The 18078-nt window shown below is 50.5% G+C and overlaps 1 protein-coding gene across 2 annotated transcripts in view; it reads left to right on the forward strand.

The window, feature by feature from the left end:
* The window catches only part of LOC116464044 (nuclear transport factor 2), a 24350-nt gene extending 6693 nt beyond the window's left edge, over positions 1 to 17657 (forward strand). For both annotated transcript variants that reach the window (XM_032147309.2, XM_032147310.2), the window contains exons 2-5: positions 11407 to 11534; positions 14681 to 14752; positions 14842 to 14940; positions 17144 to 17657. In XM_032147309.2, coding sequence (XP_032003200.1) covers positions 11436 to 11534; positions 14681 to 14752; positions 14842 to 14940; positions 17144 to 17257 — 384 coding nt within the window. In that variant the 5' untranslated portion in view covers positions 11407 to 11435 and the 3' untranslated portion in view covers positions 17258 to 17657. The remainder of the gene's footprint in view (positions 1 to 11406; positions 11535 to 14680; positions 14753 to 14841; positions 14941 to 17143) is intronic.
* Positions 17658 to 18078: the final 421 nt, after the last annotated feature.

The following is an 18078-nucleotide window of genomic DNA, read 5'->3' on the forward strand; positions in this document are numbered from 1 at the left end:
TTTCTTTCTTTCTTTCTTTTTATTTTATTATTATTATTTTTTGAGACGGAGTCTCGCTCTGTCACCCAGGCTGGAGTGCAGTGGCGCGATCTTGGCTCACTGCAAACTCCGCCTCCTGGGTTCATGCCATTCTCCTGCCTCAGCCTCTCTGAGTAGCTGGGACTACAGGCGCCCGCCACCACGCCCGGCTAATTTTTTGTATTTTTAGTAGAGACGGGGTTTCACCGTGGTCTCGATCTCCTGACCTCGTGATCCGGCGTGGCCTTCTTTTTGAGATGGAGTCTCGCTCTGTCACCTAGGCTAGAGTGCAGTGGCACGATCTCAGCTCACTGCAGCCTCCGCCTTCCGGGTTCAAGCGATTCTCCTGCCTCAGCCTCTCGAGTAGCTGGGACTACAGGCATGTGCCACCACGCCCAGCTAAATTTTGTATTTTTAGTAAAGATGGGGTTTCACCATGTTGGCTAGGATAATTTTGATCTCTTGAACTCTTGGTCTGCCCCCCTCAGCCTCCCAGAATGCTGGGATTACAGGCATGAGCCACTGAGTGCCTGGACTGTGCGAGGCCTTCTAGTCCCCTGCCTGGAGCATGGGTTTGTGGCTTCTGCTCCTTTCACTGAGACCCTCTTATGGTCACTTTAAGTGCCCAATAGTTGTTCCTGTGGTGGTACCCATCGTCATCTTCCGAGGCGCCAGACAGGAATTCTCCACAGAGCGGGGAGGTTCAGCAGACCTGGTCAGGGAGGCTCCTTGGATGTTCCTTCAGCAGATGGCCCTTGCCTGGGGGCTTACAGAGGGAAACAGGAGACAGCAGGGACTTTGGAAATAACAATAGTGCTTGTTTTAGAATCCAATTCAGACCATTTTCGTTCAGGCCTCCAGGACAGAGGAATAGTCCTTTTGGGGCAAGGGGAGTGAATCCAGAAAGTTTTCCATAAAATAGACATTGAAAGTTGGGCATGATTTCTTGGCTGGGCACGGAGGCTCACACCTGTAATCCCAGCACTTTGGGAGGCCAAGGTGGGTGGATCATCTGAGGTCAGGAGTTTGAGACCAACCTGGCCAATATGGCAAAACCCTGTCTCTACTAAGATTCCAAAAAATTAGCCGGGCATGGTGGCAGGTACCTGTAATCCCAGCTACACGGGAGGCAAGAGAATTGCTTGAATCTGGGAGGCGGAGGTTGCGGTGAGCCAAGATTGCGCCACTGCACTCCAGCCTGGGCAACAAAGGGAGATCTCTGTCTTTAAAAAAAAAAAAAGTTGGGCAGGATTTCTGTAAGCTGAGGTTGAGCCGAACCTTGTGCTGGGTGCTGGGTTTTTTTTTTTTTTTTAATTAATGTTTTGATAAGGCATTTGAGAATGATGTTTGTGTGTTTGCAGTTCAGTTTGAGTTGGCTATCCCTTTCCTGGCTTTGAGATTCTGTGATTCTCTCTTCCTTTGATCATATATGGCAGGAATTCTTGAGTCCCTCCCTCTGGGAGCCAGCAACGTATGGATTATCCTTGGAGTGACTTAGGCCATGTGATATTATTCACTCTCTTTTTCCTCACCCTGTCAGCTGGAGTGTGCCCTCCTGGGCAGAATGCTTTGCTTGGGTCTGGGTTTGGCTGGGAGCGTGTCTTAGTGGCCAAGGGAGAGGGACACGAGGCCCAGGGTAGCCTGCCTAGGGGCCACAGAGCTCCTGCTGCTGGCTGACCAGTGGCTAAGAACTTCTTTTCACTGTCTTTGGCGTTACTCATTTGTTGCTGTACCTGCTGTGTGCCAGCTCCCTAAGCCCCCAGGCTGGAGACAGGGCTGCTATGGGGATGGGGAACCCTCATGAAAGAGGGGTTTCTGGGGTACCTGGGAACTGAGGGCTGTTTGCCCTCTGTCGCCTAGGCTGGAGTGTCCTCAGTAAACTGGGGGAATTTTGGAATGTTTGTTTCTTAAAGCCTCGAATGATTCCATCAGAGCCAGTGGGTCTCCCAAGGGCAGAAACTGGAAAGCTTGCTGCCCCAGGAAGGAGCTCTGTGTGGAGATACTGGTTCCACTTGCAGCTGGTTTCAGGACTAGGAGAATGCAAATTCTTAGTTGTCCTAAGGTGTAAAGCTGCTTTGACCTGCTGAGTAGGTGCTCAGGTTCGTCCATTCTGAGGCTCATGGAGCTTGCTGATTTCATAGGGGAAGACAAGGCCTGGGCTGCATTCCTTGCCACCCGATTTTTTTGGGGGTGGGATGGGGGAAATGAGAATAACTTTATTTCATTGTGGGGAGTGGGCAGATGTCCAGCCTCAGAACTTCTGGAACTGCTTCTTGGTGCCAGTGGCCTTGGTGACCTTGAGCATGTTGAAGCTCACTGTCTTGCTCAGGGACCGGCACTCACCCACTGTTACGATGTGGCCAATCTGGATGTCCCTGAAGAAGGTAGACAGGTGTATGGACATGTTCTTGTGCCACCTGATTTTGTCACTTAGGTGCTTTCTGCTACTCCACATTGGCTCTCAGCTGTTTGCATCTCAGCCAGTTTTTTTTGTTTTTTTGTTTGTTTTTTTTTTTTTGAGACAGTCTCGATCTGTCGCCTAGGCTGGAGTGCTGTGGTGTGATCTCAGCTCACTGCAACCTCCACCTCCCAGGTTCAAGCAATTCTCTGCCTCAGCCTCCTGAGTAGCTGGGATTACAGGCACCCACCACCATGCCTGGCGAATTTTTATACTTCTAATAGAGACAGGGTTTCACCATCTTGGCCAGGCTGGTCTTGAACTCCTGACTTCGTGATCCACCTGCCTCGGCCTCCCAAAGTGCTGGGATTACAGGCGTTAGCCACCATGCCCGGCCCAGTTTTTTTTTGTTTTTTTTTTTTCCGTTGTGAGTCGGAGTTTCGCTCTCGTTGCCCGGGCTGGAGTGCAGTGGTGTGATCCTGGCTCACTGCAACCTCTGCCTCCTGGGTTCCAGCAATTATCCTGCCTCGGGGATTACAGGCACCTGCCACCACACATGGCCAATTTTTTGTATTTTTAATAGGGATGAGGTTTCATCATGTTGGCCAGGCTGGTCTCAAACTCCTGACCTTAGGTGATCCACTTGCCTTGGCCTCCCAAAGTGCTGGATTTACAGGCGTGAGCCACTGTGCCCAGCCCCATCTCGGCCAGTTTTGTGGACATTCTAATGCTGGCTATGCCAGTGGCCTTTTGTGGTCTTAAATTCTTTCTTAACTTCTTGGAGTCTTTGTTTCCTTGTCTATAAAGTGAAGATAATCATACCAGCTTCACAGGGCTTGTTGTGAGACTCAAGTGAGAGAACACAGAAGTGTTTGACTCACAGCAGGTGTTCCCTCCACCACCCTGTGGATGCCATGGTCATCCCTTTATTCCCTGCTCTTCTCAGTCTCAGCGTGTCACAACAGTGTTGGCCAGGCCACAGGAGTGGTCACTTAGGGGTCTCAAGCCCCATTAGGGGAGCCAAGTCCATGTTTACCTGACCATCAAGTTCATGCCCTGAGGCTCAGTTCACGGATGGGAGCTGTGTAGAAGGAATGGGGCCCCAGAGGTCTTTTGAGTCACTGGGGAAAGGGAGGTTACATAGGGAGTAAGTGCAGAGCAGAGACCAGAATGCAGGTCTCAGGATTCAGCTGGGCCAGTCAGGGAAGCCCAGTGGCTCTAGAACCCTCCCTGCAGGCAGAAGAGGAGGAAGGGGCCCTTAGGGTGCTGTGAGCACCTAGACCTCAGGTGACAGCCCCAGGAAAGGATTCTGTCCTGGCCAGCCATCTGGGCTGATTTCACTCCATCCTTCAGGCAAGGGAGTGGCGGGCCAGGCAGGTTCCATTCCTGGTTCTAGGCCTACTCCATGGTGTGGGCGAGATACCTACCTTCTTCCTAGCTGTTGACCTAGTATTCATTCACCTAGGAACCCATACTAACTCCTTACAGCTGGGTCCTGCTCCATACCCCATTCATTACCTCCTAACATCCTACAATTACTAATGATGGGACAGAGTCAAAGGGTCACATAACAAGGGAGAAGTGGAGCAGGCTAGAGGCCAGGTCTTTGAGGGTGTGGCTGTGCCTGCTGTTCAGCCACAGCTGTCTCTCACTAGGACCTTGGGAATGAGAGAGTATTGGGGCCAAGCCCCAATTGCCACATGCCATAGACAGATAGCTGGGTGGACAACAAATAATTGTTTCCTCACAGCTTGGACAGAAGGTGTGGGTGGAGGGGAAGTGGGTCAGTAGGCCACTTCAGTGGAGTTTGCCCAGAACTCACTCCTCCTCCAGAGAAGAAGGGCTGGCCTCTCAGCCCAGGCTCTGACACACTCATGCACTTAGTGGACAAATAGTTATTGAGGGCTGGGCCAGGTACCATGGGAACAGGGATGACTAGGGGTGCTTTGTCAGGGAGATAGACTGTAAACAAATACCAAAATGTGACAATGTCATGCAGTGATAAGTGCTAAGAAAACAATACAGGAGGCAAAATGGGTAACTAGACAGCTACTTTATTATTTATTTATTTATTTTAATTGAGACCGAATCTCACTCTCGCCCAGGCTGTAGTGCGGTGGCATGATCTCGGCTCACTACAATCTTCGCCTCCCTGGTTCAAGTGATTCTACCACCTCAGCCTCCCGAGTAGCTGGAACTATAGGCGCATGCCACCATTTCTGGCTAATTTTTGTATTTTTAGTAGAGACGGGGTTTCGCCATGTTGGCCAGGCTGGTCTCGAACTCCTGACCTCAAGTGATCTGCCCACTCAGCCTCCCAAAGTGCTGGGATTACAGGCGTGAGCCACTGTACCTGGCCACTAGATAGCTACTTTAGACCGAGTGATCAGGGAAGGTGTGAATGAGGAGGTGACATTCGAGCTGGCACATATGTGACACACGAAGATCTAGGAAGTAGAGTGGTCCAGATAGAAGGAGCAGCAGTTGCAAAGCCCTGCGATGAGAACAGACTTAGCATGTTCCAGATAGAGGAAAGTGCCTGGTGCAACTGTAGAGGAGGGGAGGGAGTGGCAAGAGATGAGGTTGGACAGCCAGGAGGGTCAGGTCACCTAGGACAGGATAAGTGGTTGAGACTTTGTTACAGGTGCCATGGGACAGAATACATAGTGGCACCCCTCCTCAGACCATAAAATCACTGGGGGACTTCCTGAAGGACTGACATCCAGCAGTGTCTTCCTGTCTGGTAGCTGTTGCTCTGCCTTCAGGACACTTTTTTTTTTTTGAGACAAGGTCTCACTGTGTTGCCCAGTCTGGACCTCCCTCGCTCAAGCCATCCTCCCACCTCAGCCTCCCGAGTAACTGGGGCTACAGGCATATTCCACTATGCGCAGCTTTTTTTTTTTTTTTTTTTTCCTGTAGACATGAGGTCTCACCATGTTGTCTAGGCTGGTCTTGAACTGCTGGGCTTAAGCAGTCCTCCTGCCTTGGACTCCCAAAGTGTCCGAGGGATTACAGTCATGATTACAAGTGTGAGCCACCGCACCCGCAAGACACTTTTTACACTCTGGCTGCAAGGGTTTTTGTTTGTTGAGATGGAGTCTCACTCTGTTGCCCAGGCTGCAGTGCAGTGGGGTGTTCTCGGCACACTGCAACCTCCACCTCTTGGGTTCAAGCAGTTCTCCTGCCTTAGCCTCCCAAGTAGCCGGGATTACAGGTGCATGCCACCACACCCAGCTGATGATTTTTTTTTTTTTTTTTTTTTGAGATGGAATTTTGCTTTTGTTGCCCAGGCTGGAGTGCAATGACACAATCTCGGTTCACCACAACCTCTGCCTCCCGGGTTCAAGCGATTCTCCTGCCTCAGCCTCCCGAGTAGCTGGGATTACAGGGAAAAATTAGCTGCCACCGCGCCCAGCTAATTTTTTGTATTTTTAGTAGAGATGGGGTTTCCCTATGTTGGCCAGGCTTGTCTGGAACTCTCTACCTCAGGTGATCCGCCCACCTTGGCCTCCCAAAGTGCTGGGATTACAGGCGTGAGCCACCGCGCCTGGCCTGATTTTTGTATTTTTAGTAGAGATGGGGTTTCACCATGTTGCCCAGGCTGGTCTGGAACTCCTGACCTCAGGTGATCCACCCGCCTTAGCCTCCCAAAATGTTGAGATTATAGGCGTGAGCTACTGCACCAGCCTTTTTTTTTTTTTTTTTTTTTTCCTGAGATGGAGCCTCGCTCTGTCACCCAGGCTGGAATGCAGTGGGGCGTTCTCAGCTCACTGCAGCCTCCACCTCCCGGGTTCAAGCAATTCTGCCTCAGCCTCCGGGGTAGCTAGGATTACAGGTGTACACCACCGCGGCCAGCTAATTTATTGGGTTTTTTTTTGTTTTTTTTTTGTTTGTTAGTTTTTGAGATGGAGTCTGGCTCTGTTGCCGAGGCTGGAGTGCAGTGGCGCAATCTCCACTCACTGCAATCTCCGCCTCCTGGGTTCACGTCATTCTCCTGCCTCAGCCTCCCGAGTAGCTGGGACTACAGGTGTCCACCACCACGCCCAGCTAATTTTTTGTATTTTTAGTAGAGACGGGGTTTCACCATGTTAGCCAGGATGGTCTTGATCTCCTGACCTCATGGTCCGCCCACCTCGCCTCCCAAAGTGCTGGAATTACAGGTGTGAGCCACCATGCCCAGCCTTTTTGTTTGTTCTGAGGCAGAGTCTTGCACTGTCACTCAGGGTGGATTGCAGTGGTAAGTTCACAGCTCACTGTAGCCTGGACGTCCCAGGCTCAGGTGATCCTCCCACCTCAGCCTCCCCAGTAGCTGAGACTACAGGAGTGAACCACCATGCCCGGCTAATTTTTAAAATTTTTTGTAGATATGGGGCTTTGTTGCTGAGGCCGGTCTGGAACTCCTGGACTCAAGTGATCCTCCTGCTTGGGCCTCCCAAAGTGCTGAGATTACATATGTGAGCTACCATGCCCAGCCCTGGGCCTGAGGGGTTTAAGCCATGTTGGCTATCAGTTTCCCTGTGGGAGGAGTCCTTTCCAGGCTGTGCTTCAGGGCTGTGTTTTTGGCCTCTGTGATAGCATGTGTGGAGGATAGCCACGACTGGTACCGATTTTGGGGCCCTCACTGCAGGCCATGCAAATCTGCTGGCATTCCCTGTGGGCTTCAGCAGACACATGAGAATCTTTCTGTGTGCCAGTCTGGAAGGAGTGACATCGTCTTCCCGATCACTCTCCTGCCTCAGGCTAGGATCTCTGCTCTGTCTGCTTTGCTGAGATGGTAGAACAGGGTTGTGACTTCGAAGGTTTGAGAAAGCTGACGTTATCCTCCATGAAACCTCCTGTTGTTTGGACTCTGGGTTTGATGAGGCCTTTGTTTGGAGGTGGAAGCCCTGGTTCAGGACTGCCTTGCCCCTTTATGAGAGAGCCAGGCTCAGAGGAGTGCTCTCACTGATGTAGTCTGTTTTTGTCTGCAGGCCCAAGTTGTCACTAGGAGTCCTGACTCTGGAGAGGCCTCCAAATCTGGTCAGTCCAATTCCACCACCTATCAGCTGCTGACCTAGAGCAAGTTGGAGTTGGCTAACCTCCCTGAATCTCCTTTTGGTCATCTCTAACAAGGGCGTTGACTCACAGGGTGTGGTTGCAAACAAGTGCACATAAGCTCTTTGCACATTTCTGTGCCTAATATGCATTAGTGAAAATGAAGTGTTCACAGCCAGACACTGTTATTTTGAGTTTTGTTCTTGGAAACACTTAAAATTGGAAGATAAAAATGGAGTTTTTCTGTTGTCTAACGGGATCTCCTGGGTCAGAAGTTTTAACCTGGGATCTATGGCTGAACAGCTGAAAATTATTCACAAGGCTGGGGCATGTCTACCTCTGTGCAGATGTGTTGGGAGAGGGCCACAGTTTCTGAGACATTCTTAGAGAGTCTTTGCACTCACAGAGACCTAAGGGTCAGTGAAGGCTGGTGTTCAGTAGGTGAGAGGTCATCAGAGTCTTTTCTGCTCCTCAAGGAGCCTGGCCTCAGTCAGCCTGCGGACTGTTGGGGTGAAGCAGGAGATGGTGTGGTCAGCGGCCCTCACACAAGAGCTGTAGGAGAAGCTGTCATGGTGGTCAGTCCCCAGTCTAATGTGAGGCTGCCTCTGAGCCCAGGCTTTTTTGTTTCTTTGCAGCCTGTTACTTGCACAGTAAATGTGTTAGAAACAAGATCAGAGCTTGCTGGCTATTCTGGGGAACATCTTCCAGCCTGGCCTGGACCCCTCCCTCATGCTGCATGGGGATAGGATGGGGGCTCTGCACTCTTGCTTCTTTTTTTGGACTCAAGAGTGTTGCCTCCCGTTGGAAGGGTGGGGATCGCAGAAGGGGACTTTCCTGTGTACAAAACACGGTGAGCAGGCTCTCAGTAGGTTCTGTTGTGTCTGTATGTAGCTGGATCGAGGTAGGAGGGAATGGCTAGGGAGATGGGGATGAGAGTGGGTGGCCACCTGTGGAGCTTAGGGAGTTTGGCCTTTAAGCCAAAAGCAAGAGTGTTGTAGGGGAGGAGCATGGTCAGCTTTGTGGTTTAGAGCTCAGGGATGCAGAGTTAGCAGAAAAAAGAGACGGGCCTTGACCAGAGGACCCAGTGTCAGCACTGATGTACCAGATGAGCTTAGGGCAAGACCCAGCGACATCACTGGATGACAGTGGATTCTGACTATGTGGCTATTGTGATCACTACGTGGAAATAAACACAAGACGGTGAAGCAAGCCGCAATCCACGTAGTTTTGAAGGTTCCTTCTCATTTTCTGGGAGCCCCTGATCTGTCCTATTCCTCAGAGCTTACTCTTCCCCACTCTTCTCTGCCCTACCAGGCCAAAGGGTCTTTGTCTTCCTTTATCCCTCCACCCCATTTCCTTCTACCACTACTTCAGTCAAGGAGTTTTTGTATCAGAAAGTTATCACGGACCGGGCATGGTGGTGCACGCCTGTAATACCAGCACTTTGGGAGGCCAAGCTGGGCGGATCACTTGAGCTCTGGAGTTTGAGACCAGCCTGAGCAATATGGTGAAGCCCGGTCTCTACAGAAAACAGAAAAAGCAGCCAGACTTGGTGGTGCTTGCCTGGAGTCTCAGCTTCTTGGGAGGATGAAGTGGGAGGATTGCTTGAGTCCTGGAGGTTGAGGCTACAGGGAAATGAGATGGCATCACTGTACCCTGACCGGGGGACAGAGCGAGACCCTTTTCATGCCCCGAGACATTTGCTAGGGCTGTTTCTTCTGGTTGGCATACCCTTTCTGAGGACTGCCCAACTTTGCTGTGAGCCAAGGGTAGAAGGAGACATGGCCCTTATCCATTCCTCCAGCTTTTCCCCTACCCTCAGATCTCTTAGGCACTGGGTATGGTATCTTGGAAGCTGCAGCAGGGTCAGGGCACATTGAGTGACTAAGCATAGCAAGTACCAGGGTGGACGGGGCAGAAATGCCAGAGGCGGGAGCTGTGCTCTGCCTTAGGTCCTCTAAGTTTGTGTGTGAGTACAGCCAGCGTCTGACCCCTTGGAAATGTGACCAAGACCACAGCGAAGACTAGATGATGGTCCTGTGCTTCCCCCACTTGTTGATTTTTTTCTTGGCAGAGTGTGAACTAGGACACACCTTGTGTTCCTGTGTGGCAGGCATGACTGGATCCAAGCTTTCTCCCCTGCTTGCTTTAGATTTTCCTGGACATTTCTTAGTCATCCCAGCACTGAGCTACTATTTTTAGTGCCACTACCTCCTAGGGGACCTAAAATAAAGCTGGCTTAGCTTCCTCATCCCTCATTGGCTTGAGTCTTGGTCACAGAGTGGAGGATTGGCTGCGTTGTCACTCTTTCCCTACACGATTCCTCCCCGCTGGCTCCTCTGGCTTTGGGCGAGGTCACAGGGACTGGAGTGAGCTAGCACTTACCATGTTGAGCTGAGGGCTTTATCATGTTCCCTTAGAGAAGCTTCACAACCACCAGCACTGTCAGGTTGCCATCCCCATCTTACAGTGGAGGAGGCTGAGGCCCTAAGAACGGCAGTGACTTGCATCAGATCCCACCATTGTGAATGCTTGTCTGCTGGGGTGGAACCCACCTCCTCACTGTTTTGGTTCAGAGTCCTATTATCAGGACAGAGGGGGTGGGCTCCTCTACAGCTGGGGCCATCCACAGAACAACACATGGGTCTGCAGTCAGGGGATCTGCAGCAAGATGTGGGCTTCCCTACTTGGAAGGGGCCTAGCAAAGCCCAAGCGGCTCTCCCATCTGGGGCTTGGGTTTTCCATCCAGTATCCTTACAGCTATGGTCTCTAGTTGGGAGGGGGCTTCCCCTCCCTCTCAGAGACCCAAGAGAGACAGCTCCTTAGGGTAAAAGCAATGCTGGCATGAGAGGATATGAAGCGATGACACGTTTCCCTTCACAGCCTCCATCCCTGCTTCACACAATCCTCAGCTTTCCCTCTGATCCTTGAACTCACGTCCCCAGCTCTGAAGTGAGTAGGAGTCACTCCCATCAATGAAGAAATATCCTAGAAAGGGCCAGGTCATATCACCTGGCCTCGGGGAAGTAAACTACCCCCATGAGACTAAGGGATCACTTGCTGTTTTTGGGAGAAGAGGGGCCTTGGCTGGGCACAGTGGCTCACGCCTGTAACCCCAGAACTTTGGGAGGCCAAGGCGGGTGGATCACCTGCAGTCTGGAGTTCGAGACCAGCCTGGCCAACGTGGTGAATCCCATTTCTACTAAAAATACAAATTAGCTGGGTGTGTTGGCGGGCGCCTGTAATCCCAGCTACTCCGGAGTCTGAGGCAAGAGAATCACTTGAGCCCGGGGAGCGGAGGTTGCAGTGAGCCAAGATGACGCCATTGCACTCCAGCCTGGGCAACAAGAGTGAAACTCTGTCTCAAAAAAAAAAAAGGAGGGGCCTTGAGAATCTCCCCCCGTCCTCACTGGGTCTTCCATCTGTCAGCGTAGCCCTGGGACAGTGTTGGGGGCCTGAGGGCTGTAGTACAAAATAGTACACACACACACACACACACAGGTATCAGTTCTTGGCCGTAAAGTGGGAAGAATAGCAATAACTCTGACCTTGCAGGTTGTTGAGAGGATTACATGGAAAGAGACTGGAGGAGTGCTTAACTCCTTCCATAAGGCCCCTCCCCTTGCTGGGCTTTCAAGGGCCTGCCTTGACCTTTCTTTGTTGTAGATCCACCCTCAGCACCCCTCCTGTGTGCTCCATGACCCGATCATCTATGTGTCTCATCAACCAAGAACTCAAAGGAAAGGCTGGGTCTGGTCTACCTCTGGGCTCCCAGCACTGGTCTGGCTTGGGAGGGGTCTCCTGCCAGTTCCCCAGGGCCTGTCCGTGTTCTCTGAGAGAACAGATGTCAGCAACAGCAAAGGACTCCAGGAAGGCCAGTGAGGGGTGGGGGTCAGTGGCCAGTCACCTACTCTCGTGGTACCAATGCTTCCCTCCTGGTCTCATTGGTCTTGCAGGTCTCCGTGAGGCCGGGTGACGCTCCAGAATGGGAGACAAGCCAATTTGGGAGCAGATTGGATCCAGCTTCATTCAACATTACTACCAGTTATTTGATAATGATAGAACCCAACTAGGCGCAATTTACGTAAGTTTCCAGCTCTAGGGCCAGAATAGGACCCCAGGGGATCAATTTGGATGTTGGGCCAGTGTGTCCAGTTCACAAGTTCTGGTAGCCCTATCTGGACTGGCTACACTTCTGTATCTGAGCTTTTGTCCATGGGACAGGGGTCTGAGGCTTGGCCCAAGTAATTACCTGTTCTATACTTTTCCTTTTGTCAACTCCCACAAGAGTGAGAATCCTGCTATTCTGGGCAGGGTGTTCTGGGCTTGCCATTCCATGTGGCCAGCACTTGTCATGGAACATGGTTTTGGATTGGGCAGCGACAGGCAGAGGTTAGGGCTCATGGTGCCCTCTGGAGGCAGCAGCCATGAGCATCCTCAGTGCAAAGCTGAGCTCTCCTGGAGGCCTGGGGTCCAGCTTCCTTTTGGATCCAAAGCTCCTGAATGCTCATGGGAAACAAATGAGGTTAGCCCAGGGAGGCTGATAGGTCATTTCATAAACCCTTCTATGCAGGCATTGCTGGCTGCTGTTTCTTTTTTTTTTTGGAGATGGAGTCTTGCTCTTTCGCCAGGCTGGAGTGCAATAGCTCGATCTCAGCTCACTGCAGCCTCCGCCTCCTGGGTTCAAGTGATTCTCCTGCCTCAGCCTCCCGAGTAGTTGGGATTACAGGCGCCTGCCACCATGGCCAGTTAATTTTTTGTGTTTTTAGTAGAGATGGGGTTTCACCATGTTGGCCAGGCTGGTCTCAAACTCCTGACCTCGTGATCCACCCACCTTGGCCTCCCAAAGTGCTGGGATTACAGGTGTGAGCCACCACGCCCGGCGTTTGCTGCTCTTTTAATGATGTTCATATACACCAAGAACTAATTGTACTTGACTCTGCCTGAGAGTCAGTCACAAAAATGTGATTGATCAGGCAGGTGAGCCCAGGATGGGGGTGATAGGAATAATCCAGGCACAGTCTCAGAGCCTGACTGGGCTGACTGTCCACAGTCTTCTGTGTCTGTCTCCAGAAAGTCAGCGTCCATTCAGAAATTTTGGAAAAAATAAATCTTATTAGTGGAAGACCAATTCCAGCACAGATATTTGATTGTCATTATCATAGTAGAGTTTTTTTGTTTGTTTGTTTGTTTGTTTTTGAGACAGAGTCTCACTCTGTCACCAAGGCTGGAGTGCAGTGGGGTGATCTCAGTTCACTGCAACTTCTGCCTCCTGGGTTCAAGCGATTCTTGTGCCTAGCCTCAGGAGTAGCTGAGACTACAGGCATGTACCACCAAGCCTAATTTTTTTTTTTTTTTTCTTGAGATGCAGTCTCACTCTGTCGCCCAGGCTGGAGTGCAGTGGTGCAATCTTGGCTCACTGCAATGTCCATCTCCTGGGTTCAAGCTATTCTGTCTTAGCCTCCCAAGTATCTGGGACTACGGGCATGTGTCGCCATGCCCGGCTAATTTTTGTATTTTTTAGTAGAGATAGGGTTTCACCATGTTGGCCAGGCTGGTCTTGATCTCCTGACCTCAGGTGATTCACCCGCCTCAGCTTCCCAAAGTGCTGGGATTACAGGCATGAGCCACCACGCCCGGCTACGCCTAATTTATGTATTTTTAGTAGAGGTGACATTTCACCATGTTGGCTGGGCTGGTCTCCAACTCCTGACCTCAGGTGATCTGCCTTCCTTGGCTTCCCAAAGTGCTGGGATTACAGGTGTGAGTTACCATGCCCTGCATAGAGTTTTTGAAAACTTGAAGTGATCTGACCTGAGATCCTGGCACTTGTGCCTCATTATCGCTCTCTCTCTCTTTTTTTTTTTTTTTTTTTTTTGAGATGGAGTCTCACTCTGTCACCTAGACTGGAGTGCATTCAGGCGATTTTGGCTCACTGCATCCTCCGCCTCCCAGGTTCAAGCAATTCTCATGCCTCAGCCTCCCAAGTAGCTGGGGTTACAGGTGCGCACCACCATGCCTAGCTAATTTTTGTATTTTTAGAAGAGACGGGGTTTTACCATGTTGGCCAGGCTGGTCTGGAACACCTGACTTCAAGTGATCCACCCACCTTGGCCTCCCAAAGTGCTGGGATTACAGGTGTGAGCCACTGCACCTGGCCTCATTATCTCTTAAAGCAGGCCTGAGCCAGAGAAGAGAGTTAGCAAGGTCCTAAAAGAACAATTTATATTTATTATTTCATAATACTCAGCACATTACCCCTTTGAAGGTTAGGAAACTAAGACTCAGAGAAATAATGTCCAGCTAGTAAGTAGCAGAGGCCCTTTTGAGTTCTGCCCTTGAAGGCTGTAGAAGGGAAGATTTGAGGTGGAACTAAGCTAAGTGGGTTACATGTGAGATTTTGCTTCTTGATGGTAGGGAGGGTCCCAGACTAGGCCTTGGAAGGCCCTGTCAGCCTCCATCTCTCCCTGACCCCATGGGTATCCAGAAGGCTAGCTAGAAAGTCCACAGTGGAACTCAGCCTGGGCCCTGGAGGGTGATGAATGTGGAATTTTTCCAAGTTATTTCTGATGACTTTTTTTTTTTTTTTGAGATGGAGTCTCACTCTGTCACCCAGGCTGGAGTGCAGTGGTGCAATTTCGGCGCACTAAAACCTCCGCCTCCTGGGTTCGAGCAATTCTCCTGCCTCAGCCTCCTAAGTAGCTGGGATTTCAAGCGTGCGCCACCATGCCTGGATAATTTTTGTATTTTTAGTAGAGCTGGGGTTTCACCATGTTGGTCAGGCTGGTCCCGATGTCCTGACCTCGTGATCCGTCCACCTTGGCTTCCCAAAGTTCTGGGATTACAGGCGTGAGCCACCGTGCCTGGCCATATTTCTGATGACCTTTTGGGACTGACACTGACTGACCACACAGCAGGATGGCTGAGCTCAGGCCACATATAGCCCTCCTGGGCCTATGCATATCAGAGGCCATATGACTTCTTAAATACAAATGGGAAGTATATTTTATTAAATAGTCTTTCAGAGCCTGGGCCCATGGGTCAGTGGGGTATAATTGAAGATGTTGATAGTGTAATGTTTGGGGGCTATACTCAGTCTCCCTCTTTAGACAGGGAAACTGAAGTGTGGCCACACTTCTCCAATCAAGGCCCTTTTCAGAGTCTTTCCAGGGCCTTAGAGATACTTGTACTCTGAGGCCCCAACCCTGGGGTTTCCTGTGCCTGTTTCAGATTGACGCATCATGCCTTACGTGGGAAGGACAACAGTTCCAGGGGAAAGCTGCCATTGTGGAGAAGTTGTCTGTAAGTAGGGATGAAAGCCAGGGTGCAGGTGGCTCCTTTCCCACCCCTTCTGGCCTTGGTTCTCCCACCTCCCACTCTCTCTCTTGCAGAGCCTTCCGTTCCAGAAAATCCAGCACAGCATCACTGCGCAGGACCATCAGCCCACTCCAGATAGCTGCATCATCAGCATGGTTGTGGGCCAGCTTAAGGTAATGGTGCTGCCACAGTGGTAGGGAGGGGTGGGCAGGCAGAGGAGAGTCTTGTACCCCTGCTTTCCCTGTGGTTGTGACCTGCTTATCTAGGGACACCCAGACAAAGTGACTGTCTAGAGCTGTGTAGTTCAGTATGCTAGCCATTAGCCACATGCAGGTGGCAATTTTTAAGTTACATTAATTAAGATTAAATAAAACGTACTTCTTTGGTTGTACTAGCCATATAGAACATTTTTGTGACTGCAGAAAGTCCTATTGGCAGACACTGGTCTAGAGCCTTTATCTGGAAAAGGGAGAAGTATAGGAGCAGGATGGGACTGGGGTGCCAAGCCACTAGGCTCCCACTCTGCCCTAAGGTCAAGGTGGACAGGCCAGCCTGCTGCGGAGAGGCAGTCCACTACTGCAGCCCTTGCTACCAGTCCTCAGGCTGGCTGCTGGCTCCTCACCTGCTGAGCAAAGCAGATTCCTGGAACTCCTATTTCTGTTTTTTTTTTTTTTTTGTCTTTTTTTTGAGATGGAGTCTCGCTGTTGTTGCTTAGGCTGGAATACAGTGGCACAATCTCAGCTCACTACATTTCTGCCTCCTGAGTTCAAGCAATTCTCCAGCCTCAGCTTCCCAAGTAGCTGGGATTACAGCTGCCCGCCAACATGCCCAGCTAATTTTTTGTATTTTTAGTAGAGACAGGGTTTCACCATGTTGGCCAGGCTGGTCTTGAACTCCTGACCTCAGATGGTCCACCTGCCTTGGCCTCCCAAAGTGCTGGGATTATAGGCATGAGCCACCTATTTCTCTTTGCATTTTCCTTTCTCCTTCTCAAGACCTGTTATTCTCAGACTTCCTGTGGTCCCTCAGACCCCCCAAGAACTCTCCAAGGACCTGTTGTGCGTCAGCATATTAAAGTCAGATTCTGGGCTGGGCATGGTGGCTCATGCCTGTAATCCCAGCACTTTGGGAGGCCGAGGCAGGCAGATTACCTGAGGTCAGGAGTTTGAGACTAGCCTGACCAACATGGAGAAACCCTGTCTCTACTAAAAATACAAAATGAGCCAGGCGTGGTGGCACATGACTGTAATCCCATCTACTCGGGAGGCTGCAGCAGGAGAATCACTTGAACCCGGGAGGCGGAGGTTGCGGTGAGCTGAGATTGCACCATTGCACTCTAGCCTGGGCAACAAGAGTGAAACTCTGTCTCTACATAAATAAATAAATAAAGCCAGATTCTGTTTACAAAAACACCCTTCTTCCCAAAAATAGCAGGACAAATTGGCTGCCCCTCGGCCTGGGCTTGTGTCTTACAATAACACCGTCACATGCTCTTTCTCTCTAGGCTAGCTGGGACAGGGCTTCCTGAGTCCAGAGTGGGTGTGTAGGTGGTCTGGGCCTCTGCAGTGGATGCAGAGGCACCTGCTTTCTGGCCTGAACTTTCCTGTCAGTTTCTCCTGCCTGTCCAGGATGTCCTGCTCAGTGCCTGTGCCTGAAGAGGCACAGAATTCAGGAGGTCTCTATAGGGAGCTCATTGCTCACTTTCTCAGGCAAAGGTAGTAAACACTGCTCCTTCCCACCGGCTTCAGGTTCTTCCTGGTGATTCTTTCCAATTTGGAGCTCCCAAACAACTGATTGGCCTCCTTGATGACGATAATTCCCAGAAAGCAGGTGATGTTAGAGACAGTGCTGGTTAGCTAGGCGCCAATTTCAACTAGGTCTCATCCTAGTTTTCTGCAGTTTGGCTGCAGGTTTCTTGCCTTTTTTTTTCATCTCAAATACTGTTTATTACATGACAGGAAACATCATTGGATGATGAACCTGTTTTCAAGATTGTTTGCAGTTTTTTTGATACTCCAAGTTACTTGGTAAATACTGTGGGATTCATTTCAAAATTGTGATCACTCGTGTCTGGAGATATGTGCTTGGAGGCAGGTACATCCTCTGCTCTTTGCTATAGCTAAGGGTGAATTATTGTGCAGTTTAAGCACACACAGCAGTAGGCGTGGCTGATTGTTGGCCTACATGTGCCCAGGGCATTGTTTCATACATTACATCAATTCACATTCACAAGTACCCCTTGGCTATACTGGGATTTGAGTTCAGGACAGTAGGGCCTGATCCTAAAGTCCACATTTTTTTGCCCTGTTCTCTTACCACTGAATTCCCTTCCTGTTTCTTGATCCCCTTACTGAATCCTCTTTTCTCTTCTCACAGGCGGATGAAGACCCCATCATGGGGTTCCACCAGATGTTCCTATTAAAGAACATCAACGATGCTTGGGTTTGCACCAATGACATGTTCAGGCTCGCCCTGCACAACTTTGGCTGACCTCCTCTCAGCTAGGCACTCACGCTGTTTCCTCCTCCCTCCTCTTCCCAATACTATTCCCACTCCTCCAGATGCTCCAAATATCATGCACAAATGAGCAGGGCCACGGTGGGAGTGGGCGCAGTGCGCTGCTGCCACCGAGGTTTTGTGCATGATGTTTGGACGCTAGACTAGTTGCATCTGACGGGAGAAGTTTGTGTTGTACCAGCGCATGCCTTGGAAAGACTTAAGTAATGCAAAAGGTTGTCCTTTTTTTTTTTTTTTTTTTAATCTACTGACAAGTTGCTCTAGTAACCCAAAGAAGTGAAGGAGAAAGCAGCTGCCTCACCGCCCAGACATTGATTTGTTCAGATGTTTCAATGCCTCATGATACAATAAAACCACAAAAATTTTCTTAACAGTTTAAATTGTTTTAATTAGTTTACTAGTTGGCTGGGCATCAGAAGCTACCCGGACCCATTGTCTCTCTCATGTCTCACCCTCCCACTTCTGCCCTAACTCTGAATACCTGTTGCAGGGAGAAACTGCTGAAGCAGCACTCCCAGCTAGCCTCTGAGAAGCCTTGTAGGGCAGTTCTCTCCCACTCCGCAGGGCGACTGGTCTTTGAAAAGCAGGCAGGAAGAGCTCAGGTCTGGCCTGAAGCTTCTCTCATTGAAGCCTGTGCAGTCAGTTCTGATACCTCCTGTGACTTCTGCTCTGGGTAGGTTCAGGGCCCTAGTAGCAGGAGAGATGATACTGAATCCTGTTGAAGCTGGAGAGGCCTTGGCAAAATGGCCCATCACGTTCAGGCCCTCTGGGCTGAGTTGTCAGCAGTGTCAAGG

This window comes from Hylobates moloch, unplaced genomic scaffold, assembly GCF_009828535.3.
Source record: "Hylobates moloch isolate HMO894 unplaced genomic scaffold, HMol_V3 SCAFFOLD_145, whole genome shotgun sequence".
Lineage (NCBI taxonomy): Eukaryota > Metazoa > Chordata > Mammalia > Primates > Hylobatidae > Hylobates > Hylobates moloch.